General features: G+C 33.6%; 1 protein-coding gene and 1 long non-coding RNA gene across 2 annotated transcripts; one reads left to right on the plus strand and one right to left on the minus strand.

Annotated features, from left to right (window-relative positions):
- Nucleotides 1–5755: 5755 nt before the first annotated feature.
- On the minus strand, nucleotides 5756–8676 carry LOC139496466 (uncharacterized). Its single transcript, XR_011657669.1, has 2 exons — nucleotides 8120–8676; nucleotides 5756–5972 (listed from the first exon to the last, which is right to left on the minus strand). It is a non-coding gene; the product is annotated as an uncharacterized lncRNA (long non-coding RNA).
- A 6291-nt stretch (nucleotides 8677–14967) lies between these two features.
- On the plus strand, nucleotides 14968–21781 carry LOC139496467 (cathepsin L-like peptidase). Its single transcript, XM_071285087.1, has 9 exons — nucleotides 14968–15108; nucleotides 15935–16068; nucleotides 16702–16807; nucleotides 18481–18633; nucleotides 19315–19438; nucleotides 19812–19912; nucleotides 20249–20414; nucleotides 20808–20913; nucleotides 21538–21781. The coding sequence occupies exons 2-9, from the start codon at nucleotides 15935–15937 to the stop codon at nucleotides 21635–21637; spliced, it is 990 nt and encodes a 329-aa protein (XP_071141188.1). The 5' UTR covers nucleotides 14968–15108; the 3' UTR covers nucleotides 21638–21781.
- Nucleotides 21782–24530: the final 2749 nt, after the last annotated feature.

Here is a 24530-nt window from a genome sequence, read left to right on the forward strand (position 1 = left end):
CTCACAACATTATATGCAGTGCTCACACCATTATATGCAGTGCTCACAACATTATATAAAGTGCTCACAACATTATAATAAGTGCTCACAACATTATATTAAGTGCTCACAACATTATATGCAGTGCTCACATCATTATATGCAGTGCTCACATCATTATATGTAGTGCTCACAACATTATATTAAGTGATCACAACATTATATTAAGTGCACACAATATTAAATTAAGAGCTCACAACATTATATGCAGTGCTCACAACATTATATGCAGTGCTCACAGCATTATATGCAGTGCTCACAGCATTATATGCAGTGCTCACAGCATTATATGCAGTGCTCACAACATTATATTAAGTGCTCACAACATTATACGCAGTGGTCCAAACATTATATGCAGTGGTCACAACATTATATGAAGTGGTCAAAACATTATATAAAGTGCTCAAAACATTATATGTTCAAGTGGTCACAACATTATACGTTTTTTGTTGTATGATGAGATTGGTGTATGATGAGATTGATGTATGATGAGATCATTCGGTAAATTTCGTTTTTTAGCGGCAATTACCGAATCCATTATTGGTAATTTACGGTAAATTAATGCCCAGCAAACAAATTTCAACAGTTATAATTATATATGTTATCATTAAGGCAGTATACAATATTTAAAACTGATTGAAATAAGTAAATTAAGAAGTAGATTGAAATAAGTAAATTAAGAAGTATGATCAATTTAATTAACACAAATTTATTTCACACCAGGGCAGTTTCAACTTATTTTGAGGATCAGTTTCACCATATTCACAACTTAATATGTATATAAAATTATATTTAAGTCTTTATTAAATTGCTTCGCCGAACGCAGTTGGATACGACCGCAGAGGTCCAACCCTGAACCGTTTGGACAAAAATCATAACCATTCCTTTTGTAGTTTGGAAACTTGTAGTATAATTTCAGAGAGATTCATACACTTAATGACTGGAAACTACAAAAAAATGTTTATTTCGACCCCCTTTTTGGCTCCTAATTCCTAAACAGTTAAGACCATTACCCCCCCCCCCCCAAATCAATCCCAACCTTTCTTTAGTGGTTATAAACCTTGTGCTAAAATTTGATTGATTTCTATTTACTTAAACAAAAGTTATTATCCGGAAAACATCTGTCTTCGGCGACGCTGACGACGACGACGTGATAGCAATATACGACCATTTTTTTTTCTCATTTTTTCTTGCAGTCGTATTAAAATATGTAGATTTATACACATATATTGTGCATTTCTGAATAAATATATTCAGATTACTCGGGATTGTAATTAAGTATTTTTCAAGGAGAACCAAATATCTGTCAGAAGTATACTGTTCATTGCATTTTTTTTTTATCAATGTTGGTCAGCAATTGCAAATAGAATTTTACTTAAACATTTACGATTTTCATTCATATTTTTAAAAGGCATGTCACAGCAATGTTTGGTGCAAAAAAACAAGTTTATTCTTTTAAGAATATAATTCGGACTAAGCTATACATAAAAGTCAAATTAGTTTTGACAATTTTCCATTTTTCTTCAGTGAGTGATCCATATCCATGAGAAAGAAGCCCCACAGAAACAATCAAGATCCGTCGTCAAAAGTAACTTTCCAGATAACGAAAAAAATATTCAGATATGAAATTTTCAACCTTTTACATTGATCCTAACATGGGATATGAAATTTTTTTTAGTAAAAATAACAGAAATCCCCAGACTATAGACAAGCTTGTATGTGAAAAGAATTAGAACGCCAATAACAACAACGAGAAGAATCCACAGTAAAACAATACTAAAAGTTTTCCATTAATATAATTATTTTACAATTATATATTGACATAATAACGAGTATCGTTTTTTTGTGTGCTTCTGTTACAAAATAAATTGTGTGGACTTAAAATAAATCAAAGAAGTGCTCAGCAACAAATAGCATTCCTCCTTTATGTGTTGATGCTATCATCTGGACCTAATCACAAATTTGAATCTTTTTTCGAGGTCCATTGTTATCAAAGAAGTGCGATCTAAAAGATATTATTCTTCTATGACTTGTAGTTGATTATATTTTGTTTCTTAATGTACCTTAACCAGAATTAATTTAGGTCAAGTAGTTATCAAAGGTACCATGATTATAATTTAGTACGCCAGATGCTCGTTTCGTCTACATCACTGGGGTAAAGCTGATGACCGTAACTGCATTCACGGTCATCCCAAGATGTCGGATGAAAAATTAGGTCAGTTTCTGTATTGTCTGTTAAAGTGTTTCTATATCATTTTCTTTACAAATCATACATTGAAACGATGTAAATTTATAAAAGAATCACTCGAAAATTACTAATTTCCTCCGAGAAATGTGCATGAAACGGGTAATTCGATTTGAAAAAATCGTTAAGATGACCGTAAATCATAATCAAAATATTTTCAAGATGACCGTAACATAAAACAAGGATGACCGTGATTGGTAAAAAGATGACCGTAACTTGTAAAGGATGACCGTAATTTGTAAAGACTGACTGTAATTTATATAGGACGACCGTAACTCTTATAGGATGACCATCAATTCTAAGAAATATCCGTATTGTATTCAAAGCTTTTTTGTTGAGTTTGTCGATCTCAATAGGGACCAATAGGGGCTCGGTTAGCGGATATAAATATGTTTCATAAATTCCTTTTTTTAAACTATAATATAATTGGCCATATTTAGGATTTATAACAATGATAGTAAATTGCATATTTCTCGTAAACAATGAAATATTTATTGATATCGACGTTAAAATTTTAACACAAATTTACAGCGATACGACGAAAATTTGAAGAAACATGAATGTGTCCCTAGTACACGGATGCCTCATCTACACTATCATTTTCTATGTTTAGTGGACTATGAAAATGGGATAAAACTGTAATTTGGCATTAGAATTAAAAAGATCATTCCATAGGGAAAATGTGTACTAAGTTTCAATTTTATTTAACTTGAAGCTGGACAAACGGACAAACAAACAGACGAACGGACGAACGTACGCACAGACCAGAAAAACATAATGCCAATAAATGGAGCATTAAAAACATTAATAATACATACGAATATTTGGTAATCGAGCCCATGTGTATGGGTCATTAAAATCTTAATTTGTCTTGATATATGCAGGCGGAAACACTTTTGAAATAGAACAAAAGAATCTAAGCTCTGTGTTTATCGAGAAAGCGATAAAAGTTAACTGTAATGTTTGATATAGTAACAAAATTTTAAAAAGTCAATAGAAACAAATAAAACGACAATTTTCTTATTTTAAAAACAGCATTTGCATAAGTTTTCAATGTATCTATTACATAGTAATGCAAAACAATAAGATATCAAGTCGACGACATGGTTCTTATCGGGGCCTTTTATAGCTGACTATGCGGTATGGGCTTTGCTCATTGTTGAAGGCCTTACGGTTACCTATAGTTGTTAATCAGTGGGAAAGCCAGTGACATTGAAGAGCTACTTCCGGTAGTCCCGCGGGAAAGGGGACATAATCTAAAAATTTTGAGGTGGCGCTGTAACCAGCGTGTAAACAAAAACGTAGCCTGTGCTTCAGACAATAAATCTATTAAAACAACTTATCATCCATCAGTATTTGAGTTTAATTTTTCATTAGAATAGATTTTGTCAGACGACTGCCAAATTCGGTATTCAAATAAGTGCTCCGTTACTGAAATATGATAAATCATAAGACTACCTCCGTTGATTTCCAAAAAACCGCGGGTAATCCCCACGACTACAAACAACTGACACAAATGCATCCTAAAGCTTTTCATTGGTCGAGATATAAATAAATGTGACCTAGAAACATATGGGCACATGACTATGTACAGGATTCCCCGTCACTCTGAGTCTTGTTTACATAATAAATACTTCAACCGGAGGTCAAAATTCAACATTTTTCAGACGTTTTGGGAGTTATTTCGGTGCAAAATCAAGCAAATTATGTCAAATTTTACAGATTTTAAGCACAAAATTGATTGAGACAACGAAGGGTGATGATGTTTTCAGGATTTTAAATATATTTTACTTAAAATGTTGAGTGGTTGAAGGCTTTACAACGTCATTTGTTGATGTTTACAAGTTGCTCAAACTCCTCGTATCACATTTTCTGTAGTTATTTAATTATGCTGCTGATGTATAACAGATATATGGGCGAGATTTATGTAGTACATTGAAACTGGTTTAATCTATGAACGAATTTGTCCATATAAATAACTTCTACTGTCTGGAAGTAGACCTACCCCCCTTTTTTCAACAAAAAAAATTCAGTTAGTCAAATTTTAAGTTGTTGTCTGAATAAGCATGCAAAAATGCAAAGTGTAAGCACTCAGCTAGTCTTTGTTTTTAGCCAATTTTTAGGGTAATGGTTACAGTCATTCTTTGATTCTGTAAATTATTATAAATCTGAAATGTTTCAACTTGTCAATTTTAAAAAGTACATGTACCAATCAACAAATATTGCCTGCCTAAACACTCACACTTGTTAATAAATGTCTGTCCTTATCATGCTTATCAAGCAACCTGATGTACACTGTGACCAACTATTCATGTTTGAGTGTTTCTGGGCCCTGGGGCATATTTAACTCTTGAGAACTTGGAGATTAAAATTCAATATGAATGCCCAATGCCTAGTACATCAAATTCTTAATACATGTTAGAGCTATATGACCATTTAAAGCATTAACAAAATGCTATGTCACTTCCAAGGTCTACTTTAAAAATGGTATATGAATGTCTCACTCTGATTTTGGTGATCCTGTTTTTTGTTGCATTGATATAACTGCTTGACCCACAATTTTATTTTACACCAATTTACAAGAAAACAAATCTTGGACACAGGATCTATAGTTTATTAAGAATCATACTATTCCTATATCTGTGTGCTGATTTTTTTGCAATAGAATACCTTTTCACACATTTTACTCCATTCTAAAAGCACACAATTGCAATAATTTGCAAAATCATGTGTTAACATATCCAGGAAAAAGGTACATAGACATCTCATTCATAATACTACACAAGGAGCAGGATCTGCTTACTCTTCCAGAGCACCTGAGCTCAACTATATGTTGTGGGTTCAAGTTGATCAGTTTTCTTTTTTCTAATTTGTATATTAGTTTAAACTTTTCATCAAAAAGTCTGCAAAAAAAAAATATGTATCTACTGAAAATGATTTATTTAGGTGCAGGGGTTACCACACTTTGAAATATACATGCCATTGGAAGCAAAACAGTGAAAAGTCATGTCATGATAGGCTACTTGAGAGACCTCAATATGTCTAGGAGAAGTGAACAATTCTAGAAACTTTCCATTTAAGTCATTCAAACCTTATAAAGAATAAAAGACCATCATTTTGACTTTTATATCTTATTTTTTTCTTATGTCTCAAATACTACAGTACATACATGTATATGTCTGACACCAGTGACCGATCAAGAACTTTTCTATTTGGGGGGGAGGGTTGCTGCTGCTGACTAACTTGGGAGGGGCCCGCTCCAGTGATTCCCTATTTAATCAACCAATTTTTTTTTTCTATGAAAGGGGGCCCTATGAATATGCTAGCTTTGCATCAATGAATCTCAGGTTTTTCAATGACATTAAGTAATAATGTATTGCAACAGTTTAGTGTCTCATGTACATTTACCCCACGTTATCAATATAAAATGGTGGAGTGTTTCACATTGTATGTATATTTGAAAATATAAAATTGTTTAGAAATAAAAGTTTATTAAGTGATGAATAAATACAAAGTCATAAAAATAATGTTAAAATGAAAAATATGTAAAAAGTATTTTAAACAATTAAGGAGAACTATTGTTAAAATTAAAAAGTTTTTTAAAGTAAAAATCAAGCCAAATAGTCCTCTGTCCCATACATGTAAATCCTCAATATAGAAATCCTGCTCTTCTTATTCCTATTGTTATCTGAAAATATATAATTTATGCAGATGCTATTATCAAATAAATATAATTTCAAACTTCTCTAGAGTTGCTATATGATCGGTAAATTATATTATATTTTAATTGTCTACTGACAAAAACATGCTCTTCTAAGGTCCCAATTAAAAAAAAATGTTGAAAGGAAATACTGGAATCCAAAGGATCAATTCCGAAATTCTCAGCTAAAAATACCCAATCCAGACGTCCCGAAAAAGGTCCTCTAGAAAAGGTAATACTTATACATTCCAACAGATGTTTGGAAAAATTTTCTACTTATAAATTCATTTACTTTAGTATTTAAAATTCATCACCATAATAACATATCAACCTCTTTAATAGATATAAATAATGTTTAAATAAAGTATAACATAATATGCAACATTAAATTATCTTACAGGTATCTTAATATTTAAAAGATAACTTTTCATTCAATCATTCATATCTTTAATTCTTTATACCAGTAATTGATAATAAATGTATCCAATGCTAATAAAACCTGGCCACAACACTTAGCCAATACTGAAGGTGGCAATAAAATTCAACAATAAATCACATATTTTTTTTTAGCATGGAAGGAGGGACAGAATTTATACTTTCCTAAGTACTGGTGAATATTTCATATACCTGAAATCTTTAAAAGATACTAGAAAACACCCGTGATATCGCGGGTCTGTGAATGAATTAAAGTATATAACTATGCGCAAGCCTTATTTTAGTATTAGTATTCAAGTTGTCATCTGAATGAAGTTGAATTCTTTGATTCGCTGTTTTATGTCATGCATGCCCACAAACAAATTGAAAACTGTACCTATACGCCTTATTTTTAGTCCAGATTTGTTATCTTTGAAAGTCTTACTGATTAAAATACTACAATAGGTAACAATTTGACAATTTAGTAGTGTCAACCCTGTGATTATGACCGTGTATATAGCATATTAATCCTGAATACACCGTTTGGTGGTGAGCCTGTCAGATGCGGAACATACAGATAAGGTAATAGGTAACAGGTGAATATACTATTGGTATCTGTATTGGACTCGAACCGGAACTTCTTAATTATTGGCAATATTAATTACGTCAAAAACAAAAGGGCCTGGAGTGGTGTAATTTTTAATCTACACTTTTGTACTATATTAGTTAAATATAAAGTTGAATTATTTGATTCATCGTTTTTACGTGATGACGGCTGACAAATTGGACCTCGTAATTTTAGTATTATAGATTTTACATGCCCATATGCAATATTGAGCAAAAATAATAGTACTGTTGTTCACATAGACAAGGGTCTGGATGGGGTCTTCTGCATTTCTTTATCATTTAATCTTTTAGTTCATTGGTCTCTATTTTTTTTATACTTTTTGTCCATAATTTTTCTTTCCTCAATATATAAATTAGCACATCAAAAGTTCAAAATGATTATGACCAGACCTCTGGCTTGCTGCTAGGAATATTTTGATTTTTTCTGGGATGCATAGGAAGGTGTCCCAGAAAAAAAGTAGTCTATGGTCCGCAAATAGTCAAAAAATAACATAAGGACCTAAGAGCTACGGTTCTGCAGCTAGCATGTCATTTGCTCTTTTTTTTTACTTATTTTATGGTAAATTTTCTCTATTCTTGTTCCTTTAGTAACAATTCTGTAATTCTTTATACGTTTTAATAGTCATAGTTCCCAGTGGCAGATCCAGGGATAGGGTTCCAGGGATTGGAATCTCCCTTTTTTGGGGAAGATCAATGCATTTGAATGGGGACATATAGTTGGAAACCCCCTTTATCCTGGGGATAGTTATTTTTTTCCTATATTTTTATTTTGTTTGTTTTTTGTGTTTTTTGTCACACTTTTTGGGTTCAAAAATAAAAATATTAACCTTTTTACTATTCGAGACAACCAAACAAATCAGCACATATGCATTACACAACTGTAAAACTTTAATTAAAATTTATATGCTAACATTGACCTGCCAAAATTGAAGTTTTATTCAAATTGAAGTCTCACGCTGGAAAAGGGGCGTTTATTTACATGTGGTCTACGGAAATTTACTGGATTTAAGAATCGAAAAGAGGCAAACATGTAGCCATAACCCGATCACATCAATAAATCATGTTATGGATAGTATTAATATCTTTCTACTAACCATTAAAAGTAATAATACTAGGATTTCGTGAGCTCAGAAACCTTAATCTGTTGAAAAATGGCGTCGATTTGTGTGCTTCCTTTTCGCAGCCTCAGTTACAATTTGACACGGAGTGATGGGTATTTATGCAAATATTTAGGGACTCCTATCATCATAGATACTATTTTTGGTCATTTTATATTTAAATAGCCAATAGGATGCAAATGTGTCAGTTATTTTCAGAAGGGGAAAACACCCGCCATATTTTTATCCCCAAATTAACAACGTCACTTGCCATTTTCAGATGTTCGTTTCTTGTAAAATAAAATCTTCTAAGAAGAAAAAATAGCATGGTCACCTGTAAAACTTACCTATATAACTAATTGATGATGAAATGACACAAGTTTAATTGTCTTTAATGATAAATTTCTCGAAAAATCACACGTACACGATGTAAACAAATTGCCGCGATGGCGCGATAGTGTCGCCCTCTATGAAAAATCGCGATTGTCGCCCTTGATTTTCTGGCCGTTACGTCATATGGAAGGAGGCGCAGAATCGATCCGTGGCTTTCCCACTGAATGTTTCTGTCATTTTGGTCTTTTCTGGATAGCTGTCTCATTGGCAATAATACCACATCTTCTTTTTTATATATAGTATCTATAAGTTGGATGTAGAAAATGCATAACCTCCGATTTTTTTTTATCACGGACGGAGAACATATCAATCTTTTAGTTCAGAAATTTTCGTGTCTGCCCTTCCATTATGTGAATCAAGAAAAAATTCCCCAAAACAGGTAACGATTGTATCGAAAAGAGAAAAATCGAGTGCACCTTTTTATGTTAGGGCATGTTTGGGGTGTATATTTTGTCTTTAAAACGTACAAAGCAAGAGTATTTTATATAGCATCTCGCTTCAGATTCTATCATTATTATATACCAAAGCTACAGGTTGACTTTATAACGTAAAAAAATGACAGTACGAAAAGATGAAATATATGGGTCAATTGAGATACATATCTAATGAATCACAAAAACAGAGTAGGTGTGTTCGAATAGCTATTTTTTCTAAAAGTACTTGACGACAGTCTTTTAATTTGGATGATGAAAATGTGTGTGTGATAACTAGGGTTTATAATCTTCAACCACTGGAAATATTTAGTCTGCCCTTCCACGAAATATTTATTAATTAGAATTTTTTTAAATGCTTAAGAATTTTCAAAAATTCCATTTGACATCCAAACAGACAATATTTTTAAGTTGAATCAATGCAGACAAGATCATTAACTAATGCTCATTAGCTAGTAGATACATTTGTATTTTAAAATATAACTGACATATAACGATCGATCGTAATGGTGCTATGTGGATAAATTTATCAGTTTTCAAGAGCAAAATTGGCAGAGCGTCATCCCTACAATGGCTTCCATTTCTACGACTGTGAGCATGAACTGGCGTAATGGGGAGATAATTTTGAAGAAGCAGAATCCTGACTATATGAATAACATTTCTGTATATATACAAATTGACAACGTTCCGCCTTGTGATACGCTTTTCGTACAATACTATTTTAAGGATCTACTTTGCTGGAGCTCACCTTCACTAGTTTATTCGAATGATATTTTCAAAATATTTCTGTTATTTTATTTGCACGACAAAATGAAAGACGATATAATATCAATGGGTGTACATGCAATTTTTTTGGCATTTTTAAAAATGTGTATTTATTATATGTCATTAAAAGGAATCCCAGAAACAAACAAAAATCTTTTGTCGAGCAGTGCACCGCAATTCGCTCGTTTTATAATAACTTTAGTCAAAGATTTGTATACTATATATAAATCCTTGCTTTAGTAAATTGTCCACTAATGTATAAATTACTCGATAAATTATCTAGTTGAATGTGACCGATTTTAAATTAATTAATCAATAATCTGTTGAAATTATAAAATTAATAAGATAAGTATTTACATTAATTATGCGTACAATAAACTCAACAATCTGACCTTAGATAAATTCAGTTACTTCCTAGCAGACCGTGCATTCAAAATATTGTCACATGTCTTTTGGCAAATTCATTTTAAAAATTGAACCCTCTACTGTAAAAAAGATACATATGGTAATCTTTGCATTTGAAGCACGTCTTATTTTCTTCTACCTATAGGATAAAACTTTCATATTAATATGTGTATACCAACACGATTAATCATTTGATACAAAAAGATAGTTATATAAATACGGACATTTCTTAGAATTGAGGGTCATCCTTTAAAAGTTACGGTCATCATTTACAAATTACGGTCATCTTAAAAGCAGTTACGGTCAGCCTTGTTATGAATCGCTGATTCTGTTACGGTCATCTCGATTGTGATTTACGGTCATCTTGGCGATTTTTTCAAATCGAATTTCCCGTTTCATGCACATTTCTCAGAAGTAATTAGTGATTTCCGAGTGATTCTTTTATAAATTTACATCGTTTCAATGTATGATTTGTAAAGAAAATGATATAGAAACACTTTAACAGACAATACAGAAACTGACCTAATTTTTCATCCGACATCTTGGGATGACCGTGAATGCAGTTACGGTCATCAGCTTTACCCCAGTGTACATAAGACTCATCAGTGACGCTCATATCAAAATATTTATAAATCCAAATAAGTACAAAGTTGAAGAGCATTGAAAATGACTCTTTTTTCATGGACAATCGTTACTATCCAATAATAGTAAATCATTCTTTTTTACTCACAGTTTGTTTCAATCTTTACCTAAATGCAAAACTTAGATGCATGTTTTTTTTATTAGTTGTTAGTGGTTTTGAACTAGCTGTCAGTAACTGCGAGTACTCTCAGATCAGTACTTATAGTGTCTTTTTGTTGTTGGGATATACAAGTACCCGCCCACGTCCACTCTATTTTCTTGTTAGATGTATTTATATTTGTACCCATCTGATGAGTTAAGCCTTTTACAACTGATTTTCATAGTTTGTTCTTATGTTGTTCTGTTACGCCACTGTCCCAGCTTAGAGGGAGGGTTGGTATCCCGCTAACATGTTAAAACCCGCCGCACATTCTGTATATATGTGGCTGTTCCAAGTCAGGAGGAGCCTTTATTTCAGTGGTTGCATGTCGTTTGTTAATGTGTTATATACATGTTAGTTTTTCGATCGTTTGTTTGTACATAAATTAGGAATGTTTTACGTTTATCATTTCGGGGCCTTCTATAGCTGACTATGCGGTATGGGCTTTGGTCATTGTTGAAGGCCGTACTGTGGCCGTTTAGTTGTTAATTTCTGTGATGTCATTTTGTCTCTTGTGGAAAGTTGTTTCATTGGCAAGCATATCACTTTTTTTAATTTATTAACCGTGCAAACTGACGAACAAACATAGTAAACGTTTTATTCATCCCCACAAACTCAGTTTTCATAAGAGATGATAACTTTAAATGAAGATGTTAAACTGGGTCTTGAAAGGGTAAAATTTTCTTATGAAAGTTTATATTTCTATATAAGACTGCTGATCATACTTAGAAGACAAACTACTTGGCGTGCTAAAAAGCTTGTAAAACAATTGGAATAATTGATGTAAAGTTATATTAAACACCTACAATGAAATGCTTTAAACAGCATTTTCTATATCTGTTAGATACTTATTCATGTAAAAATGCCAAATTCTGAAAATCGATGCCAAAAATGACTCTATCATGACATATAAGCTGGCGTAATATGGCACTTATGTGTTATAGAAAGCTGACTGTTTTATTTAAAAGGTAATTAAGCTTTTTAAAACTGTGTACGGACTATAAAGTTGCACCTTGCTAAAGTTCTTCAGTAGGAAATATACTCGAGGAATATATCATAAAAATTTTCCTTTGATATTTCATTAAATAAACATTTTATTATTTAACTTACATTTTGCCATTCGTATTTCTTACGTCGAACAGAACTACTTCAATCATTCACCTCTTAGTTTCATCTTTTCCTTACTTATTTCAATCAGTTTTAAATATTGTATACTGCCTTATGATAACATGACTTTAATAACTGTTTAAATTTGTTTGCTGGGCATTACCGTAATTTACCAATTATCGATTCGGTAATTTCCGCTAAAAACGAAGTTTACCGAATGATCTCATCATACATCAATCTCATCATACATCAATCTCATCATACAACAAAAAACGTATAATGTTGTGACCACTTCATATAATGTTGTGAGCACTTCATATAATGTTTTGACCACTTCATATAATGTTGTGACCACTGCATATAATGTTTAGACCACTGCGTATAATGTTGTGGGCACTTAATATAATGTTGTGAGCACTGCATATAATGGTGTGAGCATTGCATATAATGGTGTGAGCACTGCATATAATGTTGTGAGCACTGCATATAATGCTGATCATTAACATAAGGCAGTCATGGCGTTCCATAATAGACGGTGAATTTAATTGGTATAATATCTCTGTGTTTTTAGATGGGGCTAGTCTTTGTTAGCTTCTCACTCTGACTAAAAGAGGGACGAAAGATATCAGAGGGACATTCAAACCCATAGACCGAAAACAAACTCACAACTCCATGGATAAAAAAGAAAAAGATAAACAGACAAATAATCATACATAAGACACAACATAGAAAAAAAAAGACTAAGCAACACCAAATGCGACAGCAACCCTGCGGCAAAAACAAACCAGAATACATATTAACTTCGACAGCAGGTATGTGTCAAGCTCTAAACTACCCCGAGTCTATAGTAGTTGTTGATAAATCAAACAGACAATTCTGCAAATAACAGAAATCAAGATATGACGTTATTGTAGGACAACCACTGACATAGGCGAATCGGGGGGGGGGGGGGGGGGGACTTTCCGTGGAAAAAAAATTGTTGATTATATAGGAAATCAACGAAGCATGACTGAAGTGGCCCCTCCCCCTTAGATCAGTCAGCGCCCCTCCCTCTAATTGAAAAGTTCTAGGTTCTGGGCTTTGAACAGGCGAATGCTTATTTAGTGGGATACACTAGATTTGAGATCTCTAATCTTCCCTTTTAATCTCAACTAATAGACGACAAAAAGAACATGGATGAACAAAATGAATAAAAACCAATGCAGGAAAAGCACTTAACTTTGTAATAACGCTATAAAAGACAACGCCGCTGTTCAAAGGGTCGTCAATACTGCACATAATGCGTAGAATTATTCATTGATGATGGTCTTGAAAGGTCCCTTATATGGTGGTGTATAAACCGGACTGTAAATAGTTATCATAGGTACCCGGATTAGAATTTAGTACGCCCGACTCGCGTTTCGTCTACCTAAGACTCATCAGTGACGCTCAGATCAAAATAGTTATAAAGCCAAACAAGTACAAAGTTGAAGAGCATCATGCATGAGGATAAAAAATTCCAAAAAGTTGTGCCAAATACGGCTATTTAAGTTAGTATATGCCTGGGATAAAAAAAAAAATCCTTAGTTTTTCGAGAAACTCAAATTTTTGTAAACAGGAAATTTATAAAAATGACTACATAATTGATATTCATGTCAACACCGAATTGCTGACTACTGGGCTGGTGATACCCCCGGGGACGAAACGTCCACCAGCAGTGACATCGACACATGAAAACTATGGATATAAACGTCTTTCGTACAATATATAGACTAAAGCAACATATAGATATTTCCGTTATTCCTACAGTCTAACCGAACTTTGTTCATCACATTGACTTGAACACACAAAATGTTAAGTGATGTGTTAAGTTATTTCTACAATAACAAACATAGGTTCCTATCAGTCATCTTTTTTTTATTCGTACACAATAGTGCTATAGTCATGATAATTCTGAAACCAATTTTGACAAAAATGTATACGTTGCCGTTTTATCCTTATATGTAGCGAACATCAGCCAAAAGATCAATATAAGACAAATGGAAAATGAAAACGGCGAATATGTCAAAGAGACAACAATCCGACCAAAAAGCAGAAAAACGCCGAAGGGTACCAATTGGATCTTCAACACAGCAATCAAATCCGTCGACCGGAGGCGGGCTTCAGTTGGCCCCTAAATAAAAAGTGTACTAGTTCAGAGAAAATGATCAAATCCTTCGACCGGAGGCGGGCTTCAGTTGGCCCCTAAATAAAAAGTGTACTAGTTTCAAACTATGTTGTGTCATGTGTACTATTAATTGTTTGTCTGTTTGTCCTTTTCATTTTTAACCATGGCGTTGTCAGTTTATTTTCGATTAAGGAGTTTGACTGTCCCTCTGGTATCTTTCGTCCCTCTTTTATGAGGGTTGGAATCCCGCTTACATGTTTCACCCCGCCACATTCTGTATGTATATACATGTGCCTGTCCCAAATCAGGAGCTCTCTGTATATTGCCGTTTTTGTTACATAAACTAGTATTTGTTTTACGTTTGTCATTTCGGGGCCTATTATAGCTGACTATGCGGTATGGACTCTGATTATTGTTGAAGGCCGTACGGCGACCTAGTATAGTTGTTTATTTCTGTGGCATTTGATCTCTTGTGGAGAGTTGTCTAATTGGCAATCGTATACCACATCTACTTTTATTAAACTTTATCTTATTTTATTTCTAGTTCTTTCTTTTTCTGTTTTTTTTTCTCCCGCCAATACATGTATCATAATTAGATGAATGTTGACGTTTAACGTCACTTTTAGTTGTCGTATCCTATAGATGAATAAACAGTCGGTTTCCATACCTAGAGGTTCGCTTGACCATGTTAAGGGGGCTATACTAAATACAAGTTTAGTTTTCCTTACAGGACAGTTGTTAACATTACCTAATCGGCAAATATATCAAGTGATGATAATATTTTCCTTAATCAAACAGGGAAACTATTACATTGTAATTTGTGTATTGTCACATGACTAGATATGGCCCTCATGTGAGACATGTGACAATCACTTGACTGTTGGGCTCTGTAGATATATAAATGTGATTGTTTCGCGAATTAACTTCACTGTTCCCCTCTACTCTAGACTATAGCGAGGTGAGTGTATTAAATACTTAGATATTACAAAATTATGTGAACACAATACTGGTATATATACATGAATATTAGAACGTAAATATTTTTAAATACAAATCATTCTTTACAAACATTTGTTGATATACATGTTATATGAGCGTTTATGATAAAGATAAGTCCAGTATTTTTAACGCGCTATAAAAAGGATATGTAAGAAAATCCATGCATATACTAGTAATAACTTCAATTTGGAAATAAAATGGTAGGTCTGCGCTACTTTAAACAATCACAAAAAAAAGATATATTAGAAACTAACAAAATAGAATGGTACAATTCGATTACTCTCGCGTAATACATATTGTTTAAAAAAAAAGTATTTTTTTCTGATGAAAGAAGAATTAAACACCGCTCAGAAAGCAAGAGTCACAACTAGTCGAATATAAATAAAAAGTGGAATATTTTTTCTTTCGAGGGTGTTGGATCGTTACGACTAACGATACCTGTACACAATAAATAAATTATACGCCTGTTATCCGAAATAGGTTTCTTATACTTATACTTCATGTTTCACTTTTTTGTCTGTTTTTTTTTTTTTAATTTTCAATATTTAGGCTATATATATATACTTTATAATGGCCTTCTTCGTTGGAATAGCAAAGACGGCAACAATGGCTAAATCGTATGGAAACATGTGGTCTATAGTTTTTGATATATAATCCACCAGAGACTATTTAATATACACCAGTAACCTTGATATTATGATGATAATATGATATTATGATATTCGTGCTGGTTTCTTTTTTGGTTTTTTTATGGTCCTAACATTAACTGTATGATTTTATTTTAGATGAAACTGTTAGTACTTGTTCTGTGTGTTGGGGTGGCCCTCTCAAAACCTCTGAACCAAGAACTTGATCAAGAATGGGAACTTTACAAGAACACTTACAATAAGAACTATGACGTACATGAACACATTCTAAGGTTAGTATTTCATTCCGTTCTGAACGAGAACACATGCGTAGATTAGTTTTTCATTCCAAAAAAAATATGATTAGATTATTATTTCATTCCGTTCTAACCAAGAACACATGCATGCTTAGGTTGGTTTTTCATTGAGTTCTAACCAAGAACACATGTGTAGATTAGTATTTCATTCCGTTCTGAACGAGAACACATGATTTAATTAGTATTTTATTCCGTTCTGACCAAGAACACATGCTTAGGTTAGTTTTTCATTGTTTTCTAACCAGAACACATGCGTAGATTAGTATTTCATTCAGTTCTGACCAAGAACACGTACATGACTGAATTAATATTTCAGTCCGTTCTGAATATGGACACATGATTAAATGAGTATTTCAGTAGGTTATGACCATAGAACAATAAGTTTAAGCGTAGTTAGCTATAAAAGGCCATAGAATGACAAACGACAACCACTGAATTACAGGCTTCTGTTGTGGGACAGATACATACAGAATGTTGCGGGGCTAACATCTGTCACAACAAGGTAACGTACGTACATGGAATTGTTAACAGCTATATGTTACGTATATTTCACAACTAGGTCGCGTATGTACATGTAATTGTTAACAGCAAGGAAACTTATATTTTCAGACGTTTGATTTGGGAAGATAACGTTGCTCACATTCAGCAGCACAACCTAGCGGCAGACAGGGGAGAACATACCTACTGGCTGGGAACCAATGAATACGCTGATATGGTTAGTAAACAACTAAATATCTGGACATGATAATTACAGTTTTAATTGCGTACAATGGGAGGCAACTCTCATTGTACCTAATTGATAACGCCTTGTATGAAATTGCTTTTTTTGATACTTCATCCGGGTTTATATTACCATGTGGTTTTAAGGAAAACAGCATGTTCCAGCCACTTTTCATTATGTAGTGGATATATTATTTTTTTTAGGTATGTGGCTGGCATGTCAATAATTAATACATGTAATAGTAGTCCTCTGTTCATTTGTGATGATCATCGTCATTTTGCTTATATAGTTTCTTCTGTTACTTATATTCTAAACATCGGACTTCTTTTTCTTTTAAACTGAGTGTTTGTGCGTATTGCTACATGTGTTTGTTTATTCTATGAACTTCTTTTTCTTTTAAACTGAGTGTTTGTGCGTATTGTTGCATGTGTTTGTTTATTCTACATTGGCTAGAGGTGTGGGGAGTGTTGAGATCTCATTAACCATGTTTAACCCCTTCATATTTTTGCGCCTGTTCCAAGTCAAGAATCTCTGGCCTTGTTAGTCAGTTTATGCTTTTTTACAATTTGAGTTCAATTATGTTTCGAAATATAGTGTGCCGTCCATTTTCGCTAAACAAGTATACATTTACATTTCTGCTTATTGGAAGGTTGAAGACCATCCTCGGTCGCGGGATTGTCGAGCTGTGTTGAAGACTCATAGGTGGAATTGCATGCGGTGCTATATATTCTTTGGTTGGGTTGTTGTTACATTTCCCGTTTTCAATCTCAATTGTATATAGTGTCGTTTTTGCTTCCTATACTGTTTTATGATTGTTTTTGCTTCCTATACTGTTTTAGGATTGTTTTTGCTTCCTATACTGTTTTAGGATTGTTTTTGCTTCCTATACTGTTTTAAGATTGCAACAACTGTGCGCTTTGTCGTTAGTTTGGTGACGTATAACTCACATATAGTTTTAATCCTTTTTTCTTTTCTTTTTTTTTTTCCTCAGATGAATGATCAATTTCCGTAAAAAAAATATTGTGTAGATATTTTTTATGAATATATATAAAAATACTTTTTGTGAAGTAGCAAAGACTATTTGTAACAACTATAATAATAGTTTAATATGTGAATTAAACCAATGTAATGTATTAGTTAATTTTACTGAATATTATCCCTGGGTATTCAGTGGTAATTTAACAGGGAAACTTGATGAAATGCTGTACACCAAGTTTAATTGTTAAACAGCAATATGTGCAATAAAGAATCAATTATAGTGTTAAAAAAAATATAGTTTTAATCCATACACTAATAAAGGATCCCTTCTTTTGTGCCATTATTTTTGTCCACTTTATAGTACAATTATCTTAGTTTTCAGGCTTTTGATGCATTTGTCAGTATAATGAACAGACACACGTACGTGGTGTACTCTTTTCCCACCCATTATATGTACATTTTAGTACACTTTAGTATAATGTTGTTTTTAAGGCTACTGACGAGTTTATCGGTATAATTTAATGCTGTTTTTTTAGGCCACTGACGAGTTTATCGGCATGTTGTTTTAGGCCACAGACAAGTTAATCAGTATAATATTGTTTTTTAGGCCACTGACGAGTTAATCAGTATAATGTTGTTTTTTAGGCCACTGACGAGTTAATGTTAATGAGTATAATGTTGTTTTTTAGGCCACTGACGAGTTTATCAGTATAATGAACGGTTATAAGATGTCAGTAAACCGTACAGCTGGTTCTACATTCCTTGCACCCAGTAATATTGGAGATCTACCCGATACTGTGGACTGGAGGGAGAAGGGATATGTTACACCTATCAAAAATCAGGTATGTATAAACATAGAAAAAGAGATATGTTACACCTATCAAAAATGTTACACCTATTTAAAAACACGGTATGTAAACCATAGAAAAGGGATATGTTGCACCTATACAGAATGAGTTACTAGTACTAGTATGTAAAACATAAAAAAAAAACACATTACTTCTTAGATTGACTTGATTTGGTCGTCTCATTACCTACTTCAGTCTTAGCAAGGCATGTTTACGTATTTACTATATATAACTGAACTCGTGAATGCAAGGGCATATTGCGTTATTACCTAATTCTTCAGGGCTTGTTCATATGGTTACTGGGGTAAATACCGCATTGGGCCTCATTGTCTAATATTACTTTTACTAAAGTCATGCAAGTTGCTGTGTGTTTGAACAATAAAAAACCGTAAAAGGCAAAGAACTATGTTTCATCTAATAACCAATAAAAAACGTCACGGTAATGACTTATAAATCATAGCGTGTGGTTGAAAAAGTTTGAAACTGGATATGTCGATCAATCAACAATTAATAAATATTGAGGTTGACTACCATTATGTATTGTGTTGTAGTATCTCCTTGACATTGACTACCATTATTTATTTTGTTGTAAGAACATTGTCGAGACTGCCTACCATCATTTCTTGTGTTGTAAGGATACGTCGAGACTGACTACAATTATTTATTGTGTTGTAGGGACAATGCGGCTCCTGTTGGTCATTCTCTGCCACTGGATCCCTAGAGGGACAGAACTTTAAAAAGACTGGTAAACTGACCTCTCTGTCCGAACAGAATCTAATGGACTGCTCAACTGCTGAAGGTTAATAATATAATTATTCATTCTTTAGTGAAGGCGCAATTTGTCAGTCTGAGTTTTAAAACGCAAAAAGATACAAAAAAGAATAAATTTAGCAAAGACAAGTTGAACCCTCTATTAATAAAATGTATTCTACTCCCATTAAAATACTTTTACTTTTATATTATGTTTGCATGTGTTTGATGTTTTTGTGAGTTAACAAACAAAGTAAAGAAAAGTACAATGCCATCTTGTCTTGTCTTGTCTTTTAGTAGATCCGTCCTACATCTATCCATACATGTACATGTATGCATAGGTTCTTGACCACCAACCCATTTTAAACTTAGTTTTATCTAAATAGTGAATCGGAGATAAATTCATGTTTATTTGTTTGTAGGTGACCACGGGTGTAAAGGAGGGTTAATGGACAACGCCTTTAGATATATAGAGAAAAACAAAGGAATTGATACTGAGATGTCTTATCCATATGAAGCTAAGGTGAGGTTCCATACAGGGTTAAATCAATATTTTCATATAACGGATTCCATGGAGTAAACTTTAACGATAGTGTTTAAAGCTAAAATATCTTCTATTTGGAGCAGGACGCATCAAGTAGATTTATAAATTGTCCTTCCTTTTTATTTCTTTTTAGAATTATCTGGTAACTAATTAATTCTGAGCTTTGTAAAACCACATATGTTTATTTAAGTTTTTTTTAGTATTTCCGAATTGTTTATTTATCTATTTCTAGAAAAAAAAGTGTAGATTTAAGATTGTGTATTTCTCGAATGATAATGTGTAGATTTTAGAGAACTGTCGATCATTTATTTCTAGAATGGTATGTGTAGATTTAAGAGATCTGACGTTGGTGCTACCGACACCGGTTTTACCGACGTACGCCGGGGTAGTGAAGAGGAATTACAACAGGCAGTCGCCACTGTAGGACCAATCTCTGTAGCTATTGATGCCGGACATAAATCTTTCCAATTATACAAAACAGGTATATACATATATAGTAATTAAAGTGAACTCCGAGACGGTGGTGACGTCGATATGCAAACGTACACTGATCACATTCGTCAAAAATCGGCCAATTCCGTAGAGTGGCGGATTCACCCGAGGGATGATGATTCACACTTATTACTCAGCGTCGCGTAGCAGAAACGATGTTATCGTTTTGGAGTGTTCGTGATGTAGTTAATTTGAATAAATGAATAATGGCGAGGGATAAATAATTCTAGATTCGCCAATTGAAAGAATGTAAACTGTGTTTAAATAAGGGCGCTTTTTCCTTCATTTTCAACCTCTTTTGTAACTATTTTTTTAACACCAATAGTACAGAAAATAGATTAGATTTGACTCGGTATTTAATACTATTTATTTTATATTAAAGGAGTATACAGCGAGCCGATGTGCAGTTCAACCAGACTTGACCATGGTGTATTAGCTGTAGGTTATGGAACTAATATGGGTCAAGATTATTGGCTGGTCAAGAATAGGTGAGTGGACGGCTTTAAGATGTATACACATGACCTGCCTAATTAAGTTAGCAGGTGGTCATAGGTGAGTGGACGGCTTTAAGATGTACACATGACCTGCCTAAGTTAGCAGGTGGTCATAGGTGAATGGACGGCTTTAAGATGTACACATGACCTGCCTAAGTTATAGCAGGTGGTCATAGGTGAGTGGACGGCTTTAAGATGTACACATGACCTGCCTAAGTTAGCAGGTGGTCATAGGCATAGGTGAGTGGACGACTTTAAGATGTACACATGACCTGCCTAAGTTAGCAGGTGGTCATAGGTGAGTGGACGGCTTTAAGATGTACACATGACCTGCCTAAGTTAGCAGGTGGTCATAGCTTATGTACTTCATATGGAGTATGGTTTTTGGCTGGTTAAGAATTCGTGGGTAGACTTTAAAAGGTCACGTGCACGTGACTTGGACATAAACCTGTTGATGTTCGGACAGTTAGCTGCAGAACCCTCTTAGGTCTTTATCATATTTTGACAATAATTTGACCACATTTTTGACAATTTGTGGAAAATATCTTAAAACTTGACTTGATTGTAAATGTTGTGATCCTGAAATAATTTCAATTCTGACTATATTATATTTTACAGTTGGGGAACCAAGTGGGGTATGGAAGGCTATGTAATGATGTCCAGGAACAAAAAGAATCAATGTGGAGTTGCAACACAGGCCAGTTATCCACGCGTGTAGCCTCTCTTTAGATGGTGTGTTCAGGAAATCTCCACATAGTAAAATGGATCAATTTTGTAACACATAAAAACCATGAACATTTATTGTTGATTTTTTATCTATTTTTGTTGACTTTTTTTAAAAAGAATAAAGATACTTTATAAATTTTACGTATAACATTTATGTGGTGAACTGGTGAATGGTGAATACTCATGCAGAATTAAACTAGATTGTGTATCTTTTGATTTATTGATTTCCAGATGCGGATCCAGGATTTTGATATGGTGTCTAGCCTACGTTTAAAGTGATACTTGTAAAAAGACTTATGTATGGTTGCCGAATTTCTCAATTTCGCTTTCTAGATTTCTCGATTTCCCGTTTGCAAAGTGAAAAAGAAAACACGAAAACGCGAAAAGGCGAAATGGCCGCATCTGGCCATCATACTGATGTCTTATCGTGTACGAAGCCTTCAAGTTATGTTACCGCAAACACGATCTAAATTCATTTGTATTACTAGTATATGGAGTATATATTTCATCTCTCCCAGTTGATACGATATTCCATGCAGATCTTTTATTTTCAATCATGATTTCCCAGATAAAGGGTTGCTATTTTCATAGAAGCTTTTCAACCAAGAGATCGAAGTCATACGGGTAAAGTTGAATTAATCCCTTCGAAAAATTATACGTACAGACGCCATCGCGTGGTTGACTATCATAGAATATCCTTATGACAGACGACGGATATGTTATTGTTTTGTAACCTCAACCCCGGCCCCTTTTACACGAATAGTTTGTACTAGCATTAGAATAACGACGGGTGCCACATAATGTAATAGTATCGTCTTACCCTTCCGGAGCACCTGAGACACCCCCCCCCCCCGTTTTTGGGGTACTTGTTCAGGTTATAGTTTTCAATGTTGTGGTTTGTACTATACTAGTGTTTTTTCAATTAATTTTTCATTTGTTTTAGTCATGGCGTTGTCGGTTCGTTTTTGACTTGTGCATTTAGTTATTCCTTTGATATCTTTCGCCTCTCTGTTGTAATTCTATGTGTTCGCTAGTTTGGCACGAAGGTAAAGACACATACTAGAGACACAAGACACACAGTACCGAGTTGAGCGCACTAGCAGTTAGTGAAAACGAGTTGAAAATGAATTTCAACTTAAAGATCAATCAAGTTTTCCTATACTAAAGTATCAACAGAACGTGGCGGCCTGGGCTAAACATGTATCGGGATCCCAAGCCTCCTTTTGTTGTCTTGAAAAAGGCTTTCAACTGATTTTATAGTTCGGTCTTATGTTGTATTGTTACACCACTGTCCCAGCTTAGGGGGAGGGTTGGGATCCCGTTAACTTGTTTAAACCCGCCACATACGCTATGTATGTCTGTCCCAGGTCTTGAGCCTGTAATTCAGTGGTTGTCGTTTGTTGATGTGTTTCATATTTGTTTTTCGTTCACTTTTTGTACATAAATAAGGCCGTTAGTTTTCTCGTTTGAATTGTAACAGTTTTACTTTTATTATTTCGGGGCCTTTTATAGCTGACTATGCAGTATGAACTTTGCTTATTGACGAAGGCCGTATGATGACCTATATAGTTGTTAATTTATGTGTCATTTGGTCTCAGTAAAGAGTTGTCTCATTGGCAATCATACCACATCTTCTTTTTTTATATTAACTCATCAGATGGACACAAATAGAATAACATCGACCAAAAACACAGAGTTGACGTGGCCGGGTACTTGTATCCTAGTATCCCAACAAGAAAACGACACTAGGTACAGATCTGAGATCTCGCAGTTACTGACAGCTAGTGCAAAGCCACGTACAAAAAATCATGCATCTAAGACTAAATAATCAACAAGTACACATCCTACATTCAATGGATTTAGTGTAAAGACGTCATAAACAGTCAGAGAAAAACATGACCTTGTGCAATGCCTTGATATAGGCATCGACAAATTGTAGATCCATGAAATTGAATGCGTATATGTATATAACAATAATATTTAGTTTGCTTTTAATTTACTGATAACCAAATCAATATTAATACCAATAAAACAATATTCAATGATCTAATTACAGTGTTGAATTGTTTACCTTTTAGAGTAATTTTATTTAAAGGATCGATAAGTTTACATGGATCGTTTCTAAATTCCCGGGTATGGTAAACAACATCTACGTCAAAATGATGATGTGTTATCCCGTTTGAAATAAGTTTTCTACAGGCCTGGTACAACCAAACTTCTAACCCAAATCTTTATCTGTTGAAGAATTGAGTAAAGGTTTTAAGTTATTTGTGGCATCGAAACATCTGTCTTAATAATTTATCAGGCATATATATATATAGATTACGTTCGCTAAAATCAAATATTAGTACGTCACAACATCACGGGCATAGCGAACGAGTTGTGAAATATAAACATCGTTAGATTGTGCCAAAGGAATATATCACCGTCCGAAAAGGGAAAATTAACAATAGGGAAGGAAACATCATCCCTTTAGTCGTAAATTTAGTGTGGAGTTTCCCGTGTAAATCTGAAATATATAAATCTAGGAAAGAAAAGTTATTACCATTTAAATTTAATTTATTTAAAGTAAGTTCTTTTGGGTCGGCAGTATATTTAATAAAATCTTGATTATTTAACAAAAACATATCATAGATAACGGTAAGTGTTGTTGAATTTATCAAAAAATAGTATGGTCATAAACTGAGATTTAAAACAGTACAAAAAAGTCTACTATTAACATGATTAAAGGGCGCAATTAGTGCCCATTGGAATACCTATAACCTGTCGATAACCTTAGTTGCCGAAACGTACATACATATTATCAAGGAGAAAACTAACAGATTCAATCATCTCATCACACCTCCAATGAGTATATCTAGCATATTTACATTTCTCATAGAGAA

Source organism: Mytilus edulis, chromosome 11 (genome assembly GCF_963676685.1).
Source record: "Mytilus edulis chromosome 11, xbMytEdul2.2, whole genome shotgun sequence".
NCBI lineage: Eukaryota > Metazoa > Mollusca > Bivalvia > Mytilida > Mytilidae > Mytilus > Mytilus edulis.